The sequence below is a fragment of the Phaenicophaeus curvirostris genome, chromosome 17, assembly GCF_032191515.1.
Source record: "Phaenicophaeus curvirostris isolate KB17595 chromosome 17, BPBGC_Pcur_1.0, whole genome shotgun sequence".
In the NCBI taxonomy this organism is placed as follows: domain Eukaryota; kingdom Metazoa; phylum Chordata; class Aves; order Cuculiformes; family Cuculidae; genus Phaenicophaeus; species Phaenicophaeus curvirostris.
Window position 1 is genome coordinate 2845841 of NC_091408.1, and position 18214 is coordinate 2864054.

The 18214-nt window shown below is 51.3% G+C and overlaps 1 protein-coding gene across 2 annotated transcripts in view; it reads left to right on the forward strand.

The window, feature by feature from the left end:
• Positions 1 to 5328: 5328 nt before the first annotated feature.
• Positions 5329 to 18214, forward strand: part of CORO1C (coronin 1C) — a 56695-nt gene continuing 43809 nt past the window's right edge. The window contains exon 1 of one of the 2 annotated variants that reach the window (XM_069870994.1): positions 5329 to 7220. In XM_069870994.1, the coding sequence (XP_069727095.1) occupies positions 5831 to 7220 (1390 nt within the window). In that variant the 5' untranslated portion in view covers positions 5329 to 5830. Of the gene's footprint in view, positions 7221 to 14733; positions 14823 to 18214 lie in introns of those variants that run through there. The other variant, XM_069870995.1, reaches the window with a different exon arrangement.

The following is an 18214-nucleotide window of genomic DNA, read 5'->3' on the forward strand; positions in this document are numbered from 1 at the left end:
TGTCCTGGCTGTGTTCCCCTTCTTTGGGTCCTGGCTGTTTCTGCTGCCCCTAAAAGCCAGATTATTCTCCCTCTGTACTCAGCACAGGTGAGACCGCTCCTCAAATCCTGGGGTCAGTTCTGGGCCCCTCACCACAAGAAGGATGTTGAGGCTCTGGAGCGAGTCCAGAGAAGAGCAACGAAGCTGGTGAGGGGGCTGGAGAACAAGAGGAGCGGCTGAGAGAGCTGGGGGTGTTTAGCCTGGAGAAGAGGAGGCTGAGGGGAGACCTCATTGCTCTCTACAACTCCCTGAAAGGAGGTTGTGGAGAGGAGGGTGCTGGGCTCTTCTCAGCACAGGCTCTTCTCAGGGGACAGGACGAGAGGGAATGGCCTCAAGCTCCGCCAGGGGAGGTTCAGGCTGGACATTAGGAAAAAATTCTTCACAGAAAGGGTCATTGGGCAGTGGCAGAGGCTGCCCAGGGAGGGGGTTGAGTCCCCTTCCCTGGAGGGGTTTAAGGCACGGGTGGACGAGGTGCTGAGGGACATGGGTTAGTGTTTGACAGGAACGGTTGGACTCAATGATCCGGTGGGTCTCTTCCAACCTGGTTATTCTATGATTTTGTGATTCAGATCGGGAGATGCCTTTGTCCCTCTCAGTGTCCCTGCCGTGCTGGACATGGTTCAGCTGCCCTGCTGGGATGGTGAAGGCTGCAGAATCGCATCCAAACTTGAAGATTTTTAAGGGAAAAAGAGAACAAAGTAGACAAATCCTTAATTCCTGGAGGGAGGAGTAAAGCTGAGGCCTGTCATTCCCTGCCTAACATCTTTACAGGGACCCCAGGCTGGGTTTGAGGAGAAGCTGCTCCCCTTTCGTCTGCGTTCCCTGGCTCCGAGCGGCTGTTGGCAGTGGAACAGTCGCGTGTGTGAGAGCAACGCCTCGCCAGGCCGAGCCCGCGGCCAAGCGCTGAGCCAGAGCGGGGCTTGGGGCTCCGGCAGCAACGGGGGCTCTTCAGTCCCCACAGGCCTGCGCTGTGGTCTCCTCTGAGGAGCTAAATCCTGGGAGGCAGCTCGTCTGCCCAAGGCCGGTGCTGCTGCCACCCCACGATCCTCCCGAGGTGGGACCAGCCCTGCCTGGCATTCACCAAATTTTGCCTTTAAAGGCAAACTGAGCACGGGTCCCGGGTGCCTGCGCGGAGTCTTGTTGCTGCCTGGATGTTTCTCGTCCTCAGAGCTGCTTCAGGGAGGAACGTGTTGGTGTTTCCCTTGGCAGGGCAGCAAAGCGCAGGCTGAGGATGCTCTCCAGCTTTGGCACGCTCACCAATTGCCTCAAAGAGTCCTTAACCCCCCACCAGAAATATTTGCTTTTTAGGGGTTGTTGGGGGTTGATTTAGTTTGGAGTTGGCAGCTGTCTGTCTCCCCTCAGTTGAGTGTGTGACTCCCTGAGGAGCTGCAGCCCCTCTCGCTGCCTCCAGCTCAGCTGGACCCGGGCAGGAGCCCACCCTTCCTGCTGACTTCATGATGCTCGTTTGGGTTGGGGGTGTTCAGCCCGGAGAAGAGAAGGCTGCGGGGAGACCTTAGAGCAGCTTCCAGTGCTGAAAGGAGCTCCAGGAAAGCTGAGGAGGGGCTCTGAATCAAGGAGGGGAGGGATAGAGTGAGGGGAGATTGAGATGAGATTTTAGGAATAAATATTTTCCTGTGAGTGTGAGGAGGCCCTGGCCCAGGTTGCCCAGAGCTGTGGTGGCTGCCCCATCCCTGGAGGGGTTCAAGGGCAGGTTGGATGGGGCTTGGAGCCCCTGATCCAGTGGGAGGGACTCAGGCACAGGCAGCAGTTCATCAGGTGAGAGAATTAGCTTCAAATTATGCGGGACAGAGCCCTGGGCCCCCTGAGGTGGGCTTGGGAGGGGTTTGATCATCTTACACCTGAGAAGATCTCCGGTGGACATGTGGCTCTTCCTCCAGACACAGGACCTGGGTGCTGAACTGGTTGGCCGCTGCGTGGGCGGGTACCCACAGTGGCACCTGCAGCGATGGGAGCTGAACTGGGCATCTAACACAGAGCAGGGCTCATGTCCCATCCCCTGATGAGGGGACAGAGATCCTAGCCGAGTCATCCCAGCACGAAGCGCTTGGCTTTGCTTCAAGACCTTCTGTGAGTTGCCCAGACAATCATACAGGATGACAGGTGAAGGAAAACAGTGAGAGCAAGTGCGTGCGTGCAGCTTTTACACCCTGGGGGTTAATCTCTCCAGCACTGAGCCACAGCGGAGCTGGGAGCTCTTTGCTTAGCTGGGAACCCCAGAGGCTCCTGCATACAAGAGCTCTGATGTGAGGGGACAACAGCATCCTCGCTGTAGCACATGATGAGGTCCTGCCTGTCCCTTAGCCCACCCCACTCTTGGGGTCAGATATTTGCTGTTAGCTCACTTCATTCATGCTTCCCTTGGCTGATTCGCAAGAGACCACTCCCTGCTCATCTTGGCTTCTCAAGGATGGAGATCTCCTCACCGTGGCCGAGGTTTGCACCTCAAGAGTTGACGTAAGAACTTATACATAAGAGGCACCAAAGACTGTGTGATGGCCTGAGGGTGCCCTGCGACAGCCGGTGAGTTTGTGTCTTGTTTTGTTCTTGTTATGATTAGAAATTTGGTTCTTTACAGCGCGGTTCTTGTTGTGGCCGAATGTTACATCCTGTTGTGATGTTGCTATGGCAAAGCCAGGCAACATCTGGAGCAACACAAGTTCTCTCCAGCCACCGTCAGAGGGATTATTTATAGCCTTGCTGGTGAAAATAGATGCTGAAGCTTGAAGCCTTCATGGGAGGCTGGTGGCAGGTGCCCTCCTGGTTGGTCCCCAGGGTGGTGGGGAGCTCCCAGGGTCCAGCCAGACCCCTTGGCTCAGTGGAGGAGCCAGCGAGTGGTACTGAGCAGCGATCAGAAAGGGGCAGATCTCCTTGAGGATCCTCTGACTCAGTTCTTTGCCTGTGATGGAAGAGGATGGTTTCCTGCAAGCACTTCCCAGTTTCGTGTTGGGGATGGGCTGATGAGATCTTTCAACAATGTTGTTGGAGGGCAAGGTTTAGGTAGGTGAATGAGGTGATTTTAGTGAGCAAAGTGATGCAAATGGAGAAGCCACGAGAAGGGCGTAAAGGGCTGCTGCTGCTCTTCACCACCAGCAGCCCAGCGCAGCAATGAGGAGAAGCTGCTGCTCCAGCTGCTCACAGCCCTGGGATGATGTCTCTGTGCCTTTTTACACTGTGTGAAGGCTGGAGAGCCACAGTGACCTCTGAAGAGGTAGAAAAATAAATGTTTTCCTAAGCAGAAGCTGAAAGTCAGCATTGCTGATGTGAGATCAGCTGGTTCCTGCAGTGGATGGAGGGGTCGTGGGGCCCCCTGTCTATCCAGCCATTGCAAATGTGCTGCTGTTTGGGGCTCCCGCCGTGGCAGGTCCTCTGTGTGTGCACACACCTGCATTTTGCATCAACAGAAACATCTCTGCCGCTTCGTCCGGGGGAGATGCTCTGCTGGGGAGCAGCTCATGAGCCAGTTGGGTTTGCTCCAGCCTTAGCCCTTGCCCTGGCCGTTGCATATTCCCTAAAAGTCTCTTCCTCTCTGCTTTGAAGGATGGGGCAGCAGCGGCGATGTTGCAGCAGCTGCCATTTCCTTTTATGCAGACGGTTCAGGAGCAGAAACTGCGTTGCTCCCGCTGTGTCAGACTTTCCTGGGTCAGACGGAGCAGCTCACAGGAAAGCAGTGCAAACCAAGGTCCACAGACCCAGCTGCGCATCATCCTCACCAGCCCTGGGCTCTGCAGTCTGCATGAAGGACAAGACAAAAAGGCTGAGCTGGGATCTCCAAATCAATTTTGTGAGAAGCCTACAACGTGTTTGACTTCGGCATTGGCTCAGGTGGAAAAAACCCCAAATTATTGATCAGGTCATTGTGCCAACGTTAAGTGTGTCTGAGCCTGGTGAGTTTAACCCATGGAGAAGTGACTGGGCTTTAAAATCCATCCCTTGTGTGACTGCCAGCAATATTTTGCTGCAGTGTTTCACTACCTGGGAGGATTTGTGCTGCGAGGTCCCCTGCCATGGCTGGAGTCAGCAGGGATGCTCAGGAGCCCGGCCACCAGCCCTGAGCCTGCTGGAAAGCGGTTGTGTTTGGTTTGGGCAGCCTCAGTAGGGATTATAAACCTTCCAGTGGTAACAAATGGTGTTTTGTCTCACTGCAGAGCTGCTCTGCAATGTGCATTGATAAAAAACTGTCCCTGCGAGTGGGCCTGGCTGCCTCCCGGGCTGATAAGGGCTGGGATAAACGTCATCCTTTGCTTCTTCCCCTCGGAGGTGGCTCGTGGAGCAGGGGACGAGGTGGTGGCGTGAGAGACTGTGGTCCAGACATCACTCACACAGCCCATGGGAGCATTTGCCATGCTCAGAGGGCTGACGGAGTCCCTGGGGACTCCAGATGAGGCCCCAGCAGCATTTTCCAGCCCCACGGAGTGTCAGCAGGATGGCTTTAACCTGGGGCTGGTGGGCAGGTAGCTGGGGGCTCTTTGCAAACTCTTCAGGCTGACTTTGGGGTAAATAAGCCTCCGCTGGGATGCATCTCCGGGCACTGCAGAGGTGCCCGTGCAGGCTGTGCTGCTGCCTGCGACTCTTTAGGGACTGTCTAGGTGTTTTCCCGCATCATGCCTCGGGATGCTTCGATCTTGGACGGCAGGCACCTCATGCACCATAAAAGGCAAAGCGCTGGGGAAGAGCTGCTGAGTGGGAGCTGTGGCGGGCGCCGCGGCTCGCTGCAATGCCAAGCATCCCGGCTGTGTATAAATGGATTAGAGCCCTCCAGCTCTCCTGCTCCCCCTCCTTCCAAAAAGTTTACAGGAGCCCGTTTGGCAGAATAATAATCCAAAGGGAGGAACTTTCTGCTCAGAGGGTTGTTTAGAGAAATGCCCAGAGTGTTAATAGGGATTTTTGATGTTATGTTTTGGAGCCTCCTAAGGGAAAGTCGTTTCTGAGGCTGCTGTCAGGCTTCTTGTTTATCTCGGGTATATTTTTTAATGTTACGGCAATTCCCTTAGCAACAACATATTCCCGTAGATCGTTCCAGCCGATCCATCTCTGTGCAGGCGGAATCTCTCCCCGAAACGCTGGGACGCAGACCAAGGCTGCCCTCCGCTTCCAAGGAAGGAGCGCTGGGGAGACGCTCGGTGTCCGCTGGGCGCAGGGGAGGCAGGGAGGGGGGCCAGGGGCACGGATGCGGGTTTCCAAGCTCCCCGTGGAACCCACGGAGGAGCTGACGGAGGCGATCCTGCCCAGGCGAGCTGCAGCAGATGACCTGGCAGTAAATCAGTCTGGAAGCAGCGAGATCGGAGGGAAGCCAGGGAGAGGTGCTGCACGGGACTGTAGGGAGTTGCTTGTGCAGCAGGTTGGGGAAAAGAGGAGAGTCCCTGAAGAACGATGCAGATGCGTAGCGAGTCCTGCCTCTAAAGTGCCATGGACCAGTGAATTAGAGGCTGGGAAGTGCTTTTACAGTTACTCAGGTGGGATATATTTGGGTAGGGACCAGCGTAGCATCAAGTCTGACAGCTGTTGTGTCGGGAGAGAGCCTCCTGCCCTGCCGCAGAGGATGGGCTCCATCGCGCCAACGTGCATTTTCATCTCTGCTGGCCATGAGGCTAAAAAACGCCGATTCACATGACCCAGGCACGGAGGCTTCCAAACTGCCTCCGTCTCTCCCAGTAGTGGAGGAAGGAGAAGGCGGTGCTGAAAGTCTGCCGAGACCCAAGGTGGGAAGAAACCTTACTGGCCACTTTGGAAGCATTTTGGACCAGGAATTACGGTGACCGAGCTCCCGGCCATGGAAGCCTCCACCTGGCAGTACTGTGGATATTTACAGGATGAGACAAGTAAGGCGAGGGGGAGAGACTGCGCTGCTTCCCGGGGAACCTCCGCAGGGACGTACGAGGATTGTACTCTGCGCCAGGAGGGCCTGGGGCACAGGCGGGAGAGGAGGGACCTTCCTGACCCTGGGAGTGACACGCAAGCCCCTGCCAAGAAATCCGAGATGCGGAGCAGTGGGCAGAGAGGGCAGCGGGGGCTGGCAGGGGACCTGGGCTTGGAAGACCATCCCATGTGGAAAGGGAGCAGGAGCAGGGAGGAGGGAGAAGCCCCTCCGAAGGTGTACGAAATGGAGGTGGGGCACGGGCGAGCGGGCACGGGCAGGACGGTGAAGCCGGTGGTGTACAGGCTGGAGGAGAGCGAGTACAGGCGCTTGATTGAAGAAGCAGAAGCAGAACCTGAAGAGGAATGGGAGGCGGCAGAGTACAAGGTGCCTGCGATGCAGGAGAGCTGCCCAGGTGATGGGAAGGCGGCAAGTCCGAGCCTAAGCAGGCTCAATGCTTTCCAAGGAGTCCTGAGGAGGCAGTTAAGCCGTTCGGACTCTGAAAGCAGTGCAGAGAACAGGCAAGTGAATAAACTGACCCTGAACTCTCCCTCGGAGGGAAACAAGCCGAGTGTCCCCATCAGGTCAGATAGCTTTGAGCGAAATGCCATGCTCATGGATTACATTTTGCAAAGCAAACAGGAGGCAACAACATCTGTTTCCTACGTCCCCAGAGAGAGCAGCAAGGCAGCTGAAAGCTTCAGGCAGACAGCAAGCTTTGTCCCCCAGCCCGACGGCGCTCCGGACCTTTGCCAGAATGGCCAGACTGGCGAGGAGGATCCGGCCAGGAAGCCCGAGCCAGACAAGCAGGTAGTGAAGAGCCTCGAGAGAACGGTCTCTGCGGTTGCAAATTATGCTTCGGTGGCTAGAGACACTGGAAAGCTTTCGAGACAGAGCAGCATCCAGCTCCTTGAGAGCATGGAATGGCTCGGAGGTGAAGCAGATGCAGGGATACTCGACTCCTACAACCCAAAAAAGACCCCCCCGGTCCCTCCTGTCAGGTCCCACAGCAAAGAGAGCCTGGCTTTGAGTATGAGCAAGACGGTGGCAATGACGGAGGCGCTGCTGGAGCCCCGCGGCGACGCGGCGAAGCCTGCCAAGGAGCAGTGGGCAGCTGCAGGAGCAGAGCAGCTAACTGGAGGCAGGACTGCGGGAGGAGGGGGCCCAGAGGAGCCCGAGCGGAAGGGGAGGAAGAGTCAGGAGGATGAGAAAGTGCTTAAAGTTGCCGACGCCAAGAAAACCTTCGAAAAGCCCAAGCCGGCGGAGGGGAAGGCAGCAACGCCACCGCCCAGCGTTGCCAGAAAAGGTGAGGTGTGAGGGCTGGCTGGCTCTGCCGCGCGCTGCGGGGGCCAGGGAGGATCAGAGCTGCAGCTGAGGGTTGGGTGGGGAAGGGAGGTGGAAACACGGCAGTCGTGAGGCTTTTCGGAAAATACCTGCCTTGTCATAGCCAAGCAACAGACGGGATGCGCTCAGGGCACGTCGAGGTCATAACGAGGCAGGACCTAAACCAGGGGTTGACTCACATCCACCAGCAGCCCAGTGAAAGTACTTCTTGCAGTGGCACTGTTTTGTGAGAAAGGGGCTTGCTTTCTAAGGCTCTCCTGAATTTAAATAAGTATAATATCCAGTGCTCTTATGCTGTTTTTCATGACTAGATCAGCACAGAAGTGCCCATCTGATGCTTCTTCCCACTGTCGCGTGTGTGTATTTGCCTCTCCTGGCACTGGGTGAGCCAGGATCATTTTATTTTAGGTATGGCTAAGAGGCAAGATTTCCCTTAGGTTCCTTTTCTCCCGCACTGTGACTTGACTGAATAAGGCTTTGGGGAGAATGACATCAGCTTGGAAACCCTTCCACTGAAAAACTGTGGATAAACGAACTTTGTTGGAATGTTATTGGTAAAAGAGCAGTTATGCAGAAATAGGGAGAGATTAGAAATGAGTGTTTGTTTGGAAGTTTGGGTCCTGCGAGGACATATAAGACCCACGCTGGTTAACTTGCATCTTCTGTTCAGTGACAATCTGTGACTGTGGATTTCCTTATAAGGGAAAATAAATGTGTTAAGGCACAGGAAATCTCTGCCAGCTTTGAACCGAATAGCAGGTTTAATTAAAAAATAGGTGTGATTCTCCCGCTGTGCTTGGTACATTGTGCTGTCAATCGCTCTCATTCACAGAAGTCGTGAAACCAGGTCAGAATCTGAACATTGCCACGGAGTTTGTGTGTGTGTCAGTGATAACAAAAAGCCTGCAGCGATGATAAATAGATCCTGTCCTCTCAGGAAGCAGCCGGGGACACATTCTCACGATGTAAAGAAATAGGGTTGTGAAATATTTGTCACCGCAAACTGTCTGAAAAACTCAGGCTCCGCAGATGAAGCAGTGTTAGTGCTGGCATTATCAGGGTGTCTGCATCGATGTAGCCTCTCTACTCCTCCTCTAGTGGGAGATTTGTCTGATTAAACGGTACAGCTGATATGGTGTGTGTTCATCAGGCAGATCAGAGGGAGGGATGCTTTCAGCAGCAGCGAGGCAGGCATCCTTCGGGGGGAACCGAAGGAGCAGGTGGATGCCATAGGTGATCTGACAGCAGAAGCAGGGCTAGAAGGGGCTACAAGAAATCCCGTTCGATCCCTAAGGCAATACTGGCTACGGCTAAATCACTCGCCAGATGTTTACCTACTTGTTCTTCAGAAGAAGTAGGGAGGGGAGGGTCAAGACAGTCTATTTCAGTGCAGAACTGTGAAAATATTGCAATAAAGAAGAGCAGGAAGAGCTCGTTTTGCCATATCCGTGACATAGTCTGTTTTCTCTTTTTAAATCTATTTCTGAGCACGTATCCTCCCAAATCTCACACCGTCTAACTGAACACAAACGCCTCACGTATCTTTAGCATCACACAATTCCTTTCTTATACCTCTGATTTTTGCAGCACCTTCAGTCCAACTTAATCCTAGACAGCAGGGAAAGAAACAGAACAAGATGTGAAAAGGATTCAGAACGTGTTGAATAATGAGAATGAGACTAGGAGATGTGATAATTGTAACGCGGAGTGCTCCAGGATAGCCAAACCTCACGTTACTGCTCGCTGCTCCAAGCCCCTGCTCATTATGTGGTGCCTGGCTGGGTTTTTTCTGCTATCCAGAATGATAGGAAGTGTCGATCCCGGGATATTCACCTTGTAAATAAAATACAGCTTGCTTTTTTCATTTCTTTTTGTGTTCTGCTTTCTTGTCTCTCTCTTCCTAGTTAATCATCTGGTGTAGCGGAGATAGCAACAAAGAAAATCCCATCTGTTGCAACTAATTGCTTCCTTTTTATTTGGTGTCCAGACATTTTAATTAGGTAGTGGGACCACCTCCCCTTTGTCACAAATGTGGGAAAACAGAAGGAAAAAGGTATTTCACGATCCTGTACAATGATGGAGAAGAAAAATAGAGGAGGAAATAGACTAGTTTGAAATTAATTTAGAGATTTCCTTGTGCCATAAAAGCTGTGGAAGAACATATTCCTATAGACGAGTTGGTAGGGGTGTGCATGGAGTGATAGATGTGCTTTATGAAATGTATTTTAAATCATTAATAACAATAGCATGAATTATTAACAGCCATCCTGACCTAATGTGCACTTATTATCCCTTGTCAGTCTCCAGCAGCTTCCATCCACACCAAGTGATGTCAGTGCGAGTGCTCACTTGCCGCAGTGGATTTTCATTCTCCTTTGGGGAGGGGGCTTGGGATTGAATCCATTTTACTGGATCTGGAAGTAGCGCAGGGACTCGTTCGCTGTCATGCAGAGAGGCAGGGCAGACCCGGGAATAAAACTAAAGGATGCTGACTCCTAACCCTCTGCTTTGATCCACATGTTCCTCTTTCCTCCTTGGCCACATGCTCGGATACACTCTCAGACACTTCTCCCTTCCTGGCTGTTCTATTAACAATCTGATTGAACATATTGCTCTCCTTATCTTCATTCCGTAATTCTACAGCTCCCCTTTCTGGCCAAGGATTGAATAAGGCCAAACCGAATGGATTTTGCTCTTCCTCTCTCTCCATTTTTGCTGGATCTGGGGAACAGATCAGCATAGGGTGACACTTCCCTGGGCAGCACACGGAATCCCATCCAAGAAAAGAATTGATCGGCTGTAATCCAGAGCTGTTAGGTAGTGGCTCTTGGTGCAATTCTGTCTTGGCAGCTGCTCAACATTTGATGAACATTGAAATGTCCCTTAAAGACCAGGCTTGTAAGAATTTAAAAGAGCTCTCCTCACCATTCCATATGTGCCAACAGACATCGAGAAAACAAGGCACAAAGACTAAATCTAATCTTACTCCATGCACAGAAAAGGGATTGGTTTGGGTTTTGTTTTTTTTTCTCTGCAATCAGTTCAGACTTCCCTGCATTAAAAAAGCACTGCATTCCAGAAACGTTAAATGAAATGTAAGATCACGTCATGGATTTCAGTGGGAGCAGCGATGCTCAGTCTCGTCCTTGTGTATCTAAACCAGGAGAGAGATAGAGGAAGACATAAAAACATGCAACTTGTAGGGAGGAGAACCTAGTGCTTCCAATATAATACTAAAATACCCAAAGGCTTCTAGAAATAGAGGTAAATATTGGACACAACTGTCTTTCAAAAGTTGTATAATTTGGATATATGCAAAACCGAGGTCTCAAACACAAAATGTCATGTCCAGCATATTTTGCATGACTTAGAAGTTAAGCTGCAAAATAACAGGACTTTAAATTGCTGAGCTCTCTAAACCCTCCATAAGCTGTTTTTCCTTCATTCAGAATATATTTAGCAATGAGGATTTAAGCAAATTGAAATGTTCGAGACAAAGTCATCCCTCAAATGACTTTACTGGTTCTGAATGACTGGGTTTGCTCTCCATCTAAGATTGCTCAGAGACTCCAAGCCAAGTGGTATAAAATCAGCTGGTGGCCAAAGAAGCCATCAACATTTATCATAGAAAGAAGAGCCTCAGGTGTTTGCAGCTGTCCCTGGCCTGAGCACTGCTCAGATCCTAGCAAAGTCCTCCAGCAAACAGCGTGATTTCCTTGAAGGTTACCTCTTAATGTCTTATATGTCTTAGAATCAAGGAACGGTTTGGGTTGTAAGGGACCTTAAATCCCATCCAGTTCCATCCCTGCCATGGGCAGGGACACCTCCCACTGGATCAGGGGCTCCAAGCAGATGGCAAGAAACTGTGCTCTAGACTTTACAAACAACCCTTTTCCCTTTTGCTGCTTCCTTCTTTACCTTTTCTAACTTATAACACCTCCCTGGCAAGGAAGGCTGTGGGGCACACCAAGCACATTGCTTCTAAGGCAGGTCGAGATCATCACAGGAGCAAACCAGCGTGATTTATTGCAGTGATGGAATTGATGCATATTTGCAAGCAAGCTAAATTTAGCTGCTGACATAAGTTTCAGAGGTGGAGTCTGCAGACACGGTGCTGTTTCCGTATAAAGGCTGTGAGATAGACTGCAGCAATCGTGCATCGATGTAGCAGAGGGTAAAGTATGTGGGATGGATAAAGCTGGTGAAATGTGGTTTTTGAATATGCTCTGAGTCTTTTCAGCAAAATTTAATAATCAGGAGTGTTGTTGCTGATAAAATGGAGGGACAAACTTTGTTGTGTGGTTCCCTGTAGCTCCAAGAATTTGGTAATAGGATATTTTCCTTCACAAAAATTACAATTTGTGACATATTGTGACAAGCTGTTGGGTTTACATCACTCTGGCTATAACTGAAGTACTGTTTGTTAGGATGATTTTCTTTGGCTGAAGTGATGAAGATTATTGTTTACAGGGGAACCAAAGAGCACGTGTAAAACCTCAGCCATTCCTTCTGTCATTGCCTTACTGTCGTGGGCAGGTATAGTTGGACTTGAAGATCTCAAAGGTCTTTTCCCACAGAATGATTCTATGATTCTATGACTTCAGCCTGAAATTCTTGTCATTTCTTCATCACCTTGCACAGTGAGCTGTTGTGGTCTAAATGATTCATTAATCCAGGTCAGGATGTGAGAGATCTTTGGAGCATTTCCATCCAAATGCTTAAGGCAACGCTAGCAAAAATTCAACAGGTATTTTTCTGAGTCCAACTTAGTGACTCTTCCAATGCTGTGCCAGGCAAGCTGTGCTGCAGAAGTATCCACCCCTGCAACAACCTTGTGAACCAGGTGGTGGTTTTGGAGAGGATTAGGTTTTGATCAGGTTCCTCAGGGCATATTTCACTTTCAGTCTTCTGTGCATCACTCTCTTCTTAGATGGATGCCAAAAATATTCCTTGGTTTCTCTTCCAAGCTGTTGGGTAGCGCTGGGTGCCTGGTTTTTTTCAGGCCATGGTAAAGCATTGCCTGGTGCATGATTAAAATATCATCTCCAGCTTGGCCACTGTTTTGAGCTAGAAGGAGCTATACATACACATATTTTTAAGTACCCTTTTAGATGCTTGCATTAATAATTCTCTATAAAGCTTTGAGGCACAGGTTTGAGACTCCTAATTAATTAATGGCTCTGGACTGGCAGTCAAGACACTCAGCTCTATCACTGACTCATTGTGTGACCTTCAGCGAGTCACGTACCTACCTGGAAAATATGAATCACAACCTAAACCCACTAAACTACAGATTACCTGCAGGTCTGCTCCCAGGCTGCCAAACTGCTTTTGTTTTCTTCTTTTTTAGCTTTAATGAGATTGTTTGAAGGAGGAGGGTGGAGAGTAAGCGTGCTGGGCTGGCTTTCAGAAGGAAGGTATTAATTTCACAGTAATTGGTGCCGCGGGCAGTGCATGGCAGGGATGCGGGCGTGCAACCCTGATTTTTGGGTGTATAATGTTTTTATCAAGGTGCTGCTCAGTGCATAAGAGAGACTTCTCTGCCTACTGAATCAGTGCTTAAAGGAGTGTCAAAGTTTAACAAATGTTGGATACCATTTGTTTGTTTAATTTGTAGCTACTGTGGCATCTGATGTTGCCATCAGCTGTAATCAGTCAGACCAGCCAGACCATGACAAATTCATCTCTGCCAGGCTCCCTGCATGTTTTCACACCCAGCTATCACTCAGCAGGAGGTAGTTCACAGCCCCATCACAGTTTCGTGGGGGAAGAGGAGGGTTCTCAGCTCAGCTCACCACCGACACATGCACTTCTCCAAATTCAAAAGGACTATAAAGGGAGTTACGGGTGTGTCACTCCCCTGAAAACTGAGGCCCCTTAAGCACCTAACCACGTGTGAATGAATTTGCAGATATCAGCCAAAACGTATAAGGAAGCTACAGTGGCTTTTGGTTTTGGCCATGTATGGTAAACCCTGAGCGATGTGCTCCAGCATCTTGCATCCGCTCTTCAAGTTCCCCGGAGGAACAGAAACATGCGGTCTTTGAGAGTGTCGTTACCTTGTGTGCCTGGAGGTATTTGCTGCACAGGTTCTCACCGTCTTACTGCGCACTGTATTAATGACTGTTACTGTGTTAATAACTTTTCTTTGAACAGTGGTGATGATGACACAACCATAGAATGGTTTGGGATGGATGGGACCTCAAAGCCCATCCAGTTCCACCCCTGCCATGGGCAGGGACACCCCCCACTGGATCAGGGGCTTCAAGCCCCATCCAGCCTGGCCTTGAACCCCTCCAGGGATGGGGCAGCCACCCCTGCTCTGGGCAACCTGGGCCAGGGCCTCCCCACCCTCACAGCAAAACATTTCTGCCTAAAATCTCATCTCAATCTCCCCTCTTTCAGCTTCAACCCGTTCCCTCTCCTCCTATCCCTGCCCTCCCTGATCCAGAGCCCCTCCCAAGCTTTCCTGGAGACCCTTTCAGCACTGGAAGCTGCTCTGAGGTCTCCTCGCAGCCTTCTCTTCTCCAGGCTGAACAACCCCAACTCTCTCAGCCTGGCCTCATATAGGAGATGCTCCAGCCCTCAGATCATCTCTGTAGCCTCCTCTGGCCTCGCTCCAACAGCTCCATCTCCCTCCTGTGCCAAGAGCTCCAGAACTGAATGCCAAAACCCTCTTCACACCGCCAAAAGCCAGCAGCCCCCAGAGCAGCTGTACTTCTAGTGCAACGGGGAGAAAGGCTGGTTTCAGGCTACCGTCCTGCTCTTCTCATTTAGCTGTGATTTTTCACCAGGGGCTTCAGGTCTCCTTTTCACAGGGAGCTGGGCTCTTCTCCCGAGGGACAGGGGACAGGACGAGAGGGAATGGCCTCAAGCTCCACCAGGGGAGGTTCAGGCTGGACATTAGGAAAAAATCTTCATGGAAAGGGTCGTTGGACACTGGAACAGGGAGGGGGTTGAGTCACCTTCCCTGGAGGGGTTTAAGGGACGGGTGGATGAGGCGCTGAGGGACATGGGTTAGTGTTTGATGGGAATGGTTGGACTCAATGATCTTTTCCAACCTACATCCACCAGGTTGTACCCTCCCAAGGGCTTGCAATCTTCATTTTTTGCTCAATTCCCCTCGCTCTCAGCGAGGGGAGAGACAGACCCTCCCCACCACCCTTGAGGGCAACGGGGACCATGATGAGGAGCAGCTCAGCCCCCTCACGGCGGGCGGGGCGAGGGGGCGCGCGCCCATTGGCTGAGAGAGCTGTCAATCATAACGAGGGGGCGTGGCTTCAACGTCCCGCTCCGTGCGCGGCGCCCGCAGGGCAGGGGGCGTGGCTAAGGGGGAATTCTGCGCTGCCATTGGCTGAGCGCGCTGTCACTCAACGCTGCGGGGCGGGCGATAGGCTCCGCCCTCCTTGGCCACGCCCACCGCGTGGGCGTGGCCAAGGAGGGCGGAGCCTATCGCCCGCCCCTCAGCGCTTCAGTCGGGCGGCGGCGGCGGAGGAGGAGGAGGCGGCGGCGGCGGCTCCGCCGGGCAGGGGAGCGAACGCGGGGGAGGCTGCTCGGGATCGCGGTGCGCGGGGCTTCGGGGGACCCGGGAGGCGGGAGGAGGAAGGGAACCGACCGACCCACCCTGCTGGATCCTTGCGAGGAGGCTGGAGGCTTCACCCCCGCTTCCCTCCTTATTAGGCAGCGCCCGCATCCGGATCGCGGGGTGCGGGGTGGAGCGGGGGGGGGGGTAGCCTTTCCAGCCACCTCAGGCTGCCTTTAAACCCCATCCACCTGGTTTATCCGAGCGATGCAGCGAGAAAAAAGGATGTTCTTTTGTTCAGCATCGTTTTTTTGGTGTTTTTTTCACCCCCTCACCCGTTTTTTATCCCCCCCCCCTTATTTCTTTCGCTCGCCGATGCCGCCCCCGGAGCTCTGCCAGCCGGTGCCGCTGCAGAGGACAAAAGATAACCGGTTTTAGGGGTTTATTTTCGTCCCTTTCCGCTGGTGGTGGCTGGGTTGGTGTCACGCTGTAATTAATGATGCTAATGAGGCCGGTCGGAGATGTGCAAGGCTGGGTGACGGGTCCCTGGGCTTTGCTTTCCTCCCCAGAAAGCCAAATTGATTTAAAAAACGGGTGGATGAAGCGCTTAGGCAGATGGTTTCATAAAAATTTGGTGGATGAAGAGCTTAGGGAGTTGGTTTCATATAAAATGGGTGGATGAAGAGCTTAGGGAGATGGTTTTGTAGCGGACAGGTGCGGTTGGGCTTGATAGAATCATAGAATCACAGAATCACCAGGTTGGAAAAGACCCATCGGATCGTTGAGTCCAACCATTTCCATCAAACGCTAAACCATGTCCCTCAGCACCTCATCCACCCGTCCCTTAAACACGTCCAGGGAAGGTGACTTGATCTCAAAGGTTCTTTTCCAACCTAGAGATTGTGTGATTCTATGAATAGTTTGGGTTGGAAGGGACCTCTGCAACCCCTGATGTCAGAATTCCGAATGGGAAGGTTTCCGCTTCTCCGTGCTCTGTGACAGCAGGTGACAGTGCACGGAAAGGCAGGGACACAAACGCTGGAGCGTGGTCGCCAGGCTGGACAATGCGATGCTGGAAGTGGACAATGCGATGCTGGAAGTGGACAATGCGATGCTGGGGCTGGACAATGTGGTGGTGGGACTGGACAATACGATGCTGGGGCTGCACAGGAGACAGGTTTTAACAACGGAATAAAGGGAGCGAGAGCCGACTGGAAACAAAAGTAAAACTGATTGATGCAGTTTTATTGTTAAGGATAAGTGATATGCATTGGTGTTTTAATAGCTAGAGTTTCAGTGCTGTAAAGGTTGGTTTGAGCACATCTGAGTGAGTTGGGGTTGTTCAGCCTGGAGAAGAGAAGGCTGCAGGGAGACCTCAGAGCAGCTTCCAGTGCTGAAAGGGGCTGCAGGAAAGCTGGGGAGGGGCTCTGGATCAGGGAGGGCAGGGATGGGACGAGAGGGAACGGGTTGCAGCTGAAAGAGGGGAGATTGAGATGAGATTTTAGGCAGAAGTGTTTTGCTGTGAGGGCGGGGAGGCCCTGGCCCAGGTTGCCCAGAGCAGGGGTGGCTGCCCCATCCCTGGAGGGGTTCAAGGGCAGGTTGGATGAGGCTTGGAGCCCCTGATCCAGCGGGTGGTGTCCCTGCCCATGGCAGGGGTGGGACTGGATGGGCTGTGAGGTCCCTTCCAACCCAAACCATTCAGTCTGTTCATGCAGATGTGTGTGTGGATTAGTATAATCAGACTGAAGATGTTAGAAAAATGAAAGAGGGACATCTTGAACATACTAGGCTGTTTTTTCAGTTCACTGAGAGTGATTCTGGTTTAATTCTGGGCCGGGCTATATCCACATTACCTGGCATTATGCTCTTTCTCTGTGGTACCACATGCAGGAGAGAAGCTCTGTGCCTGCTGGAAGTGTGGGAAAATGGTGTGAACTGGCACAGTCCATCCTGCAAGAAGCGTGTTCGTGTGTGCTGAGTGTGCGAAGGGCAGAGGAAACAGCAGGGATCTTGTGCGTGTGAGGCAGGAGAGGATATATTCGTTTTTCGTTTGAATAACAAGCATTGAATCATCTTTTCTGCTCAAAGGGAAAAACAGATGGCTGGGGACTCACCAAGATGTTTTATTCCAGTTAATTTCGTGTTTGCAAAGACTGTGTACACAAAGGTAGAAGATCAAATACTGTTGTGATAAAAGTCAGTGCATGTTTATTTTGTGTATACATTTCTTTCAGTGTTTTCAGTAGCCTTAGAGAGACCTGACGCACTCAGGTACCTGTCAGAGAGCATCGGCTTTGTGTTTGGTTTAATATAGCACCTCATAATAGTAATTTTTCAATGGTCACTTGTAGCCTTTTATACAGATTGCCTTAATCAGCGTTTGTGTGTCTCTGTGTTCTCTGTTGGCATTGCTCTGTCTTCTAGCGAGCTGCCTTTTCAAACATCATTGGATTTTTTCAAGTTAAATCTTCATGCTTATTGCATCTGTCACTTCTGGGATGCACTCCAAGCGAAAGGCAGAGATTCAGTTTAATGGCAATGAGAAGGAATGCACAGAAGGGTAAAATATCAGTTTTCCTGAGTGATGCAGCAAATGACGCTGAGAGATCTGCCCTCAGTAACTGTTCCATGCATCATGTTCAGGATTGATATTAGACTTTAACGACTGCTTCATAAAACGGCTCATTAAAGCACAACATTGCCTTGTGATGGGAAAAGAATTTGTTATTGGTTTTAATTTGGCTATCGATTCCGAGGAATACGACTTGGATGCCAGCTTCCTATTTTGAAGACATGAGCAAAACACTTCCTGGCCTGAGCGTGCAGCTGGGTGAGGTCATGGCGCGCCACTCCCAGGGCTAGGAATGTCCTTTCAGGCAAACTCACAGCCGCATTTTCACTTCACTTTTAAAGTACCGGTTTGTTTGTTTTGATTTTGCTTTACTAAAGCTTTTGTGATAATCTCAGCCCTTCTCTGAGGATGCGTTGGAACAGAAACTCACTGAGGATTTGAAGCGCCCCAGTTTAAGCGTTTACAGGGCACGTGAACAGGAATGAAATGTCTGTATTCTCTTCAAGTTCTGTCCTTGTAGTCTCCTGCACCGAATATTTTTGGTCTGCTTGTATTCTGGTTGTTAACTCTGAAAGCAGTCTGATTAGAAACTGCTTACAGCTTTGGCTACAGCCACCCTGGATATGTAGCCACCTGTGAAAACCCAGATTGTTGGTGGCTTCAGGCTGGCAGGATGCGAACTGGTCTTTCTTTCTCTCAATATGCAGGTGTTGCTGGTGTTGCTGGGATGAATGTCACGGCAAAACTAAGGAGAAAATGTTTAGACGAGCTGAAGTGGCACGGGAAACCTGGCAGTGATTATTCTGGATGTGCTGAGTTGCCAGTATAGTGGGGAATCAAGTTACGGAGCCCGTTCCTTCTC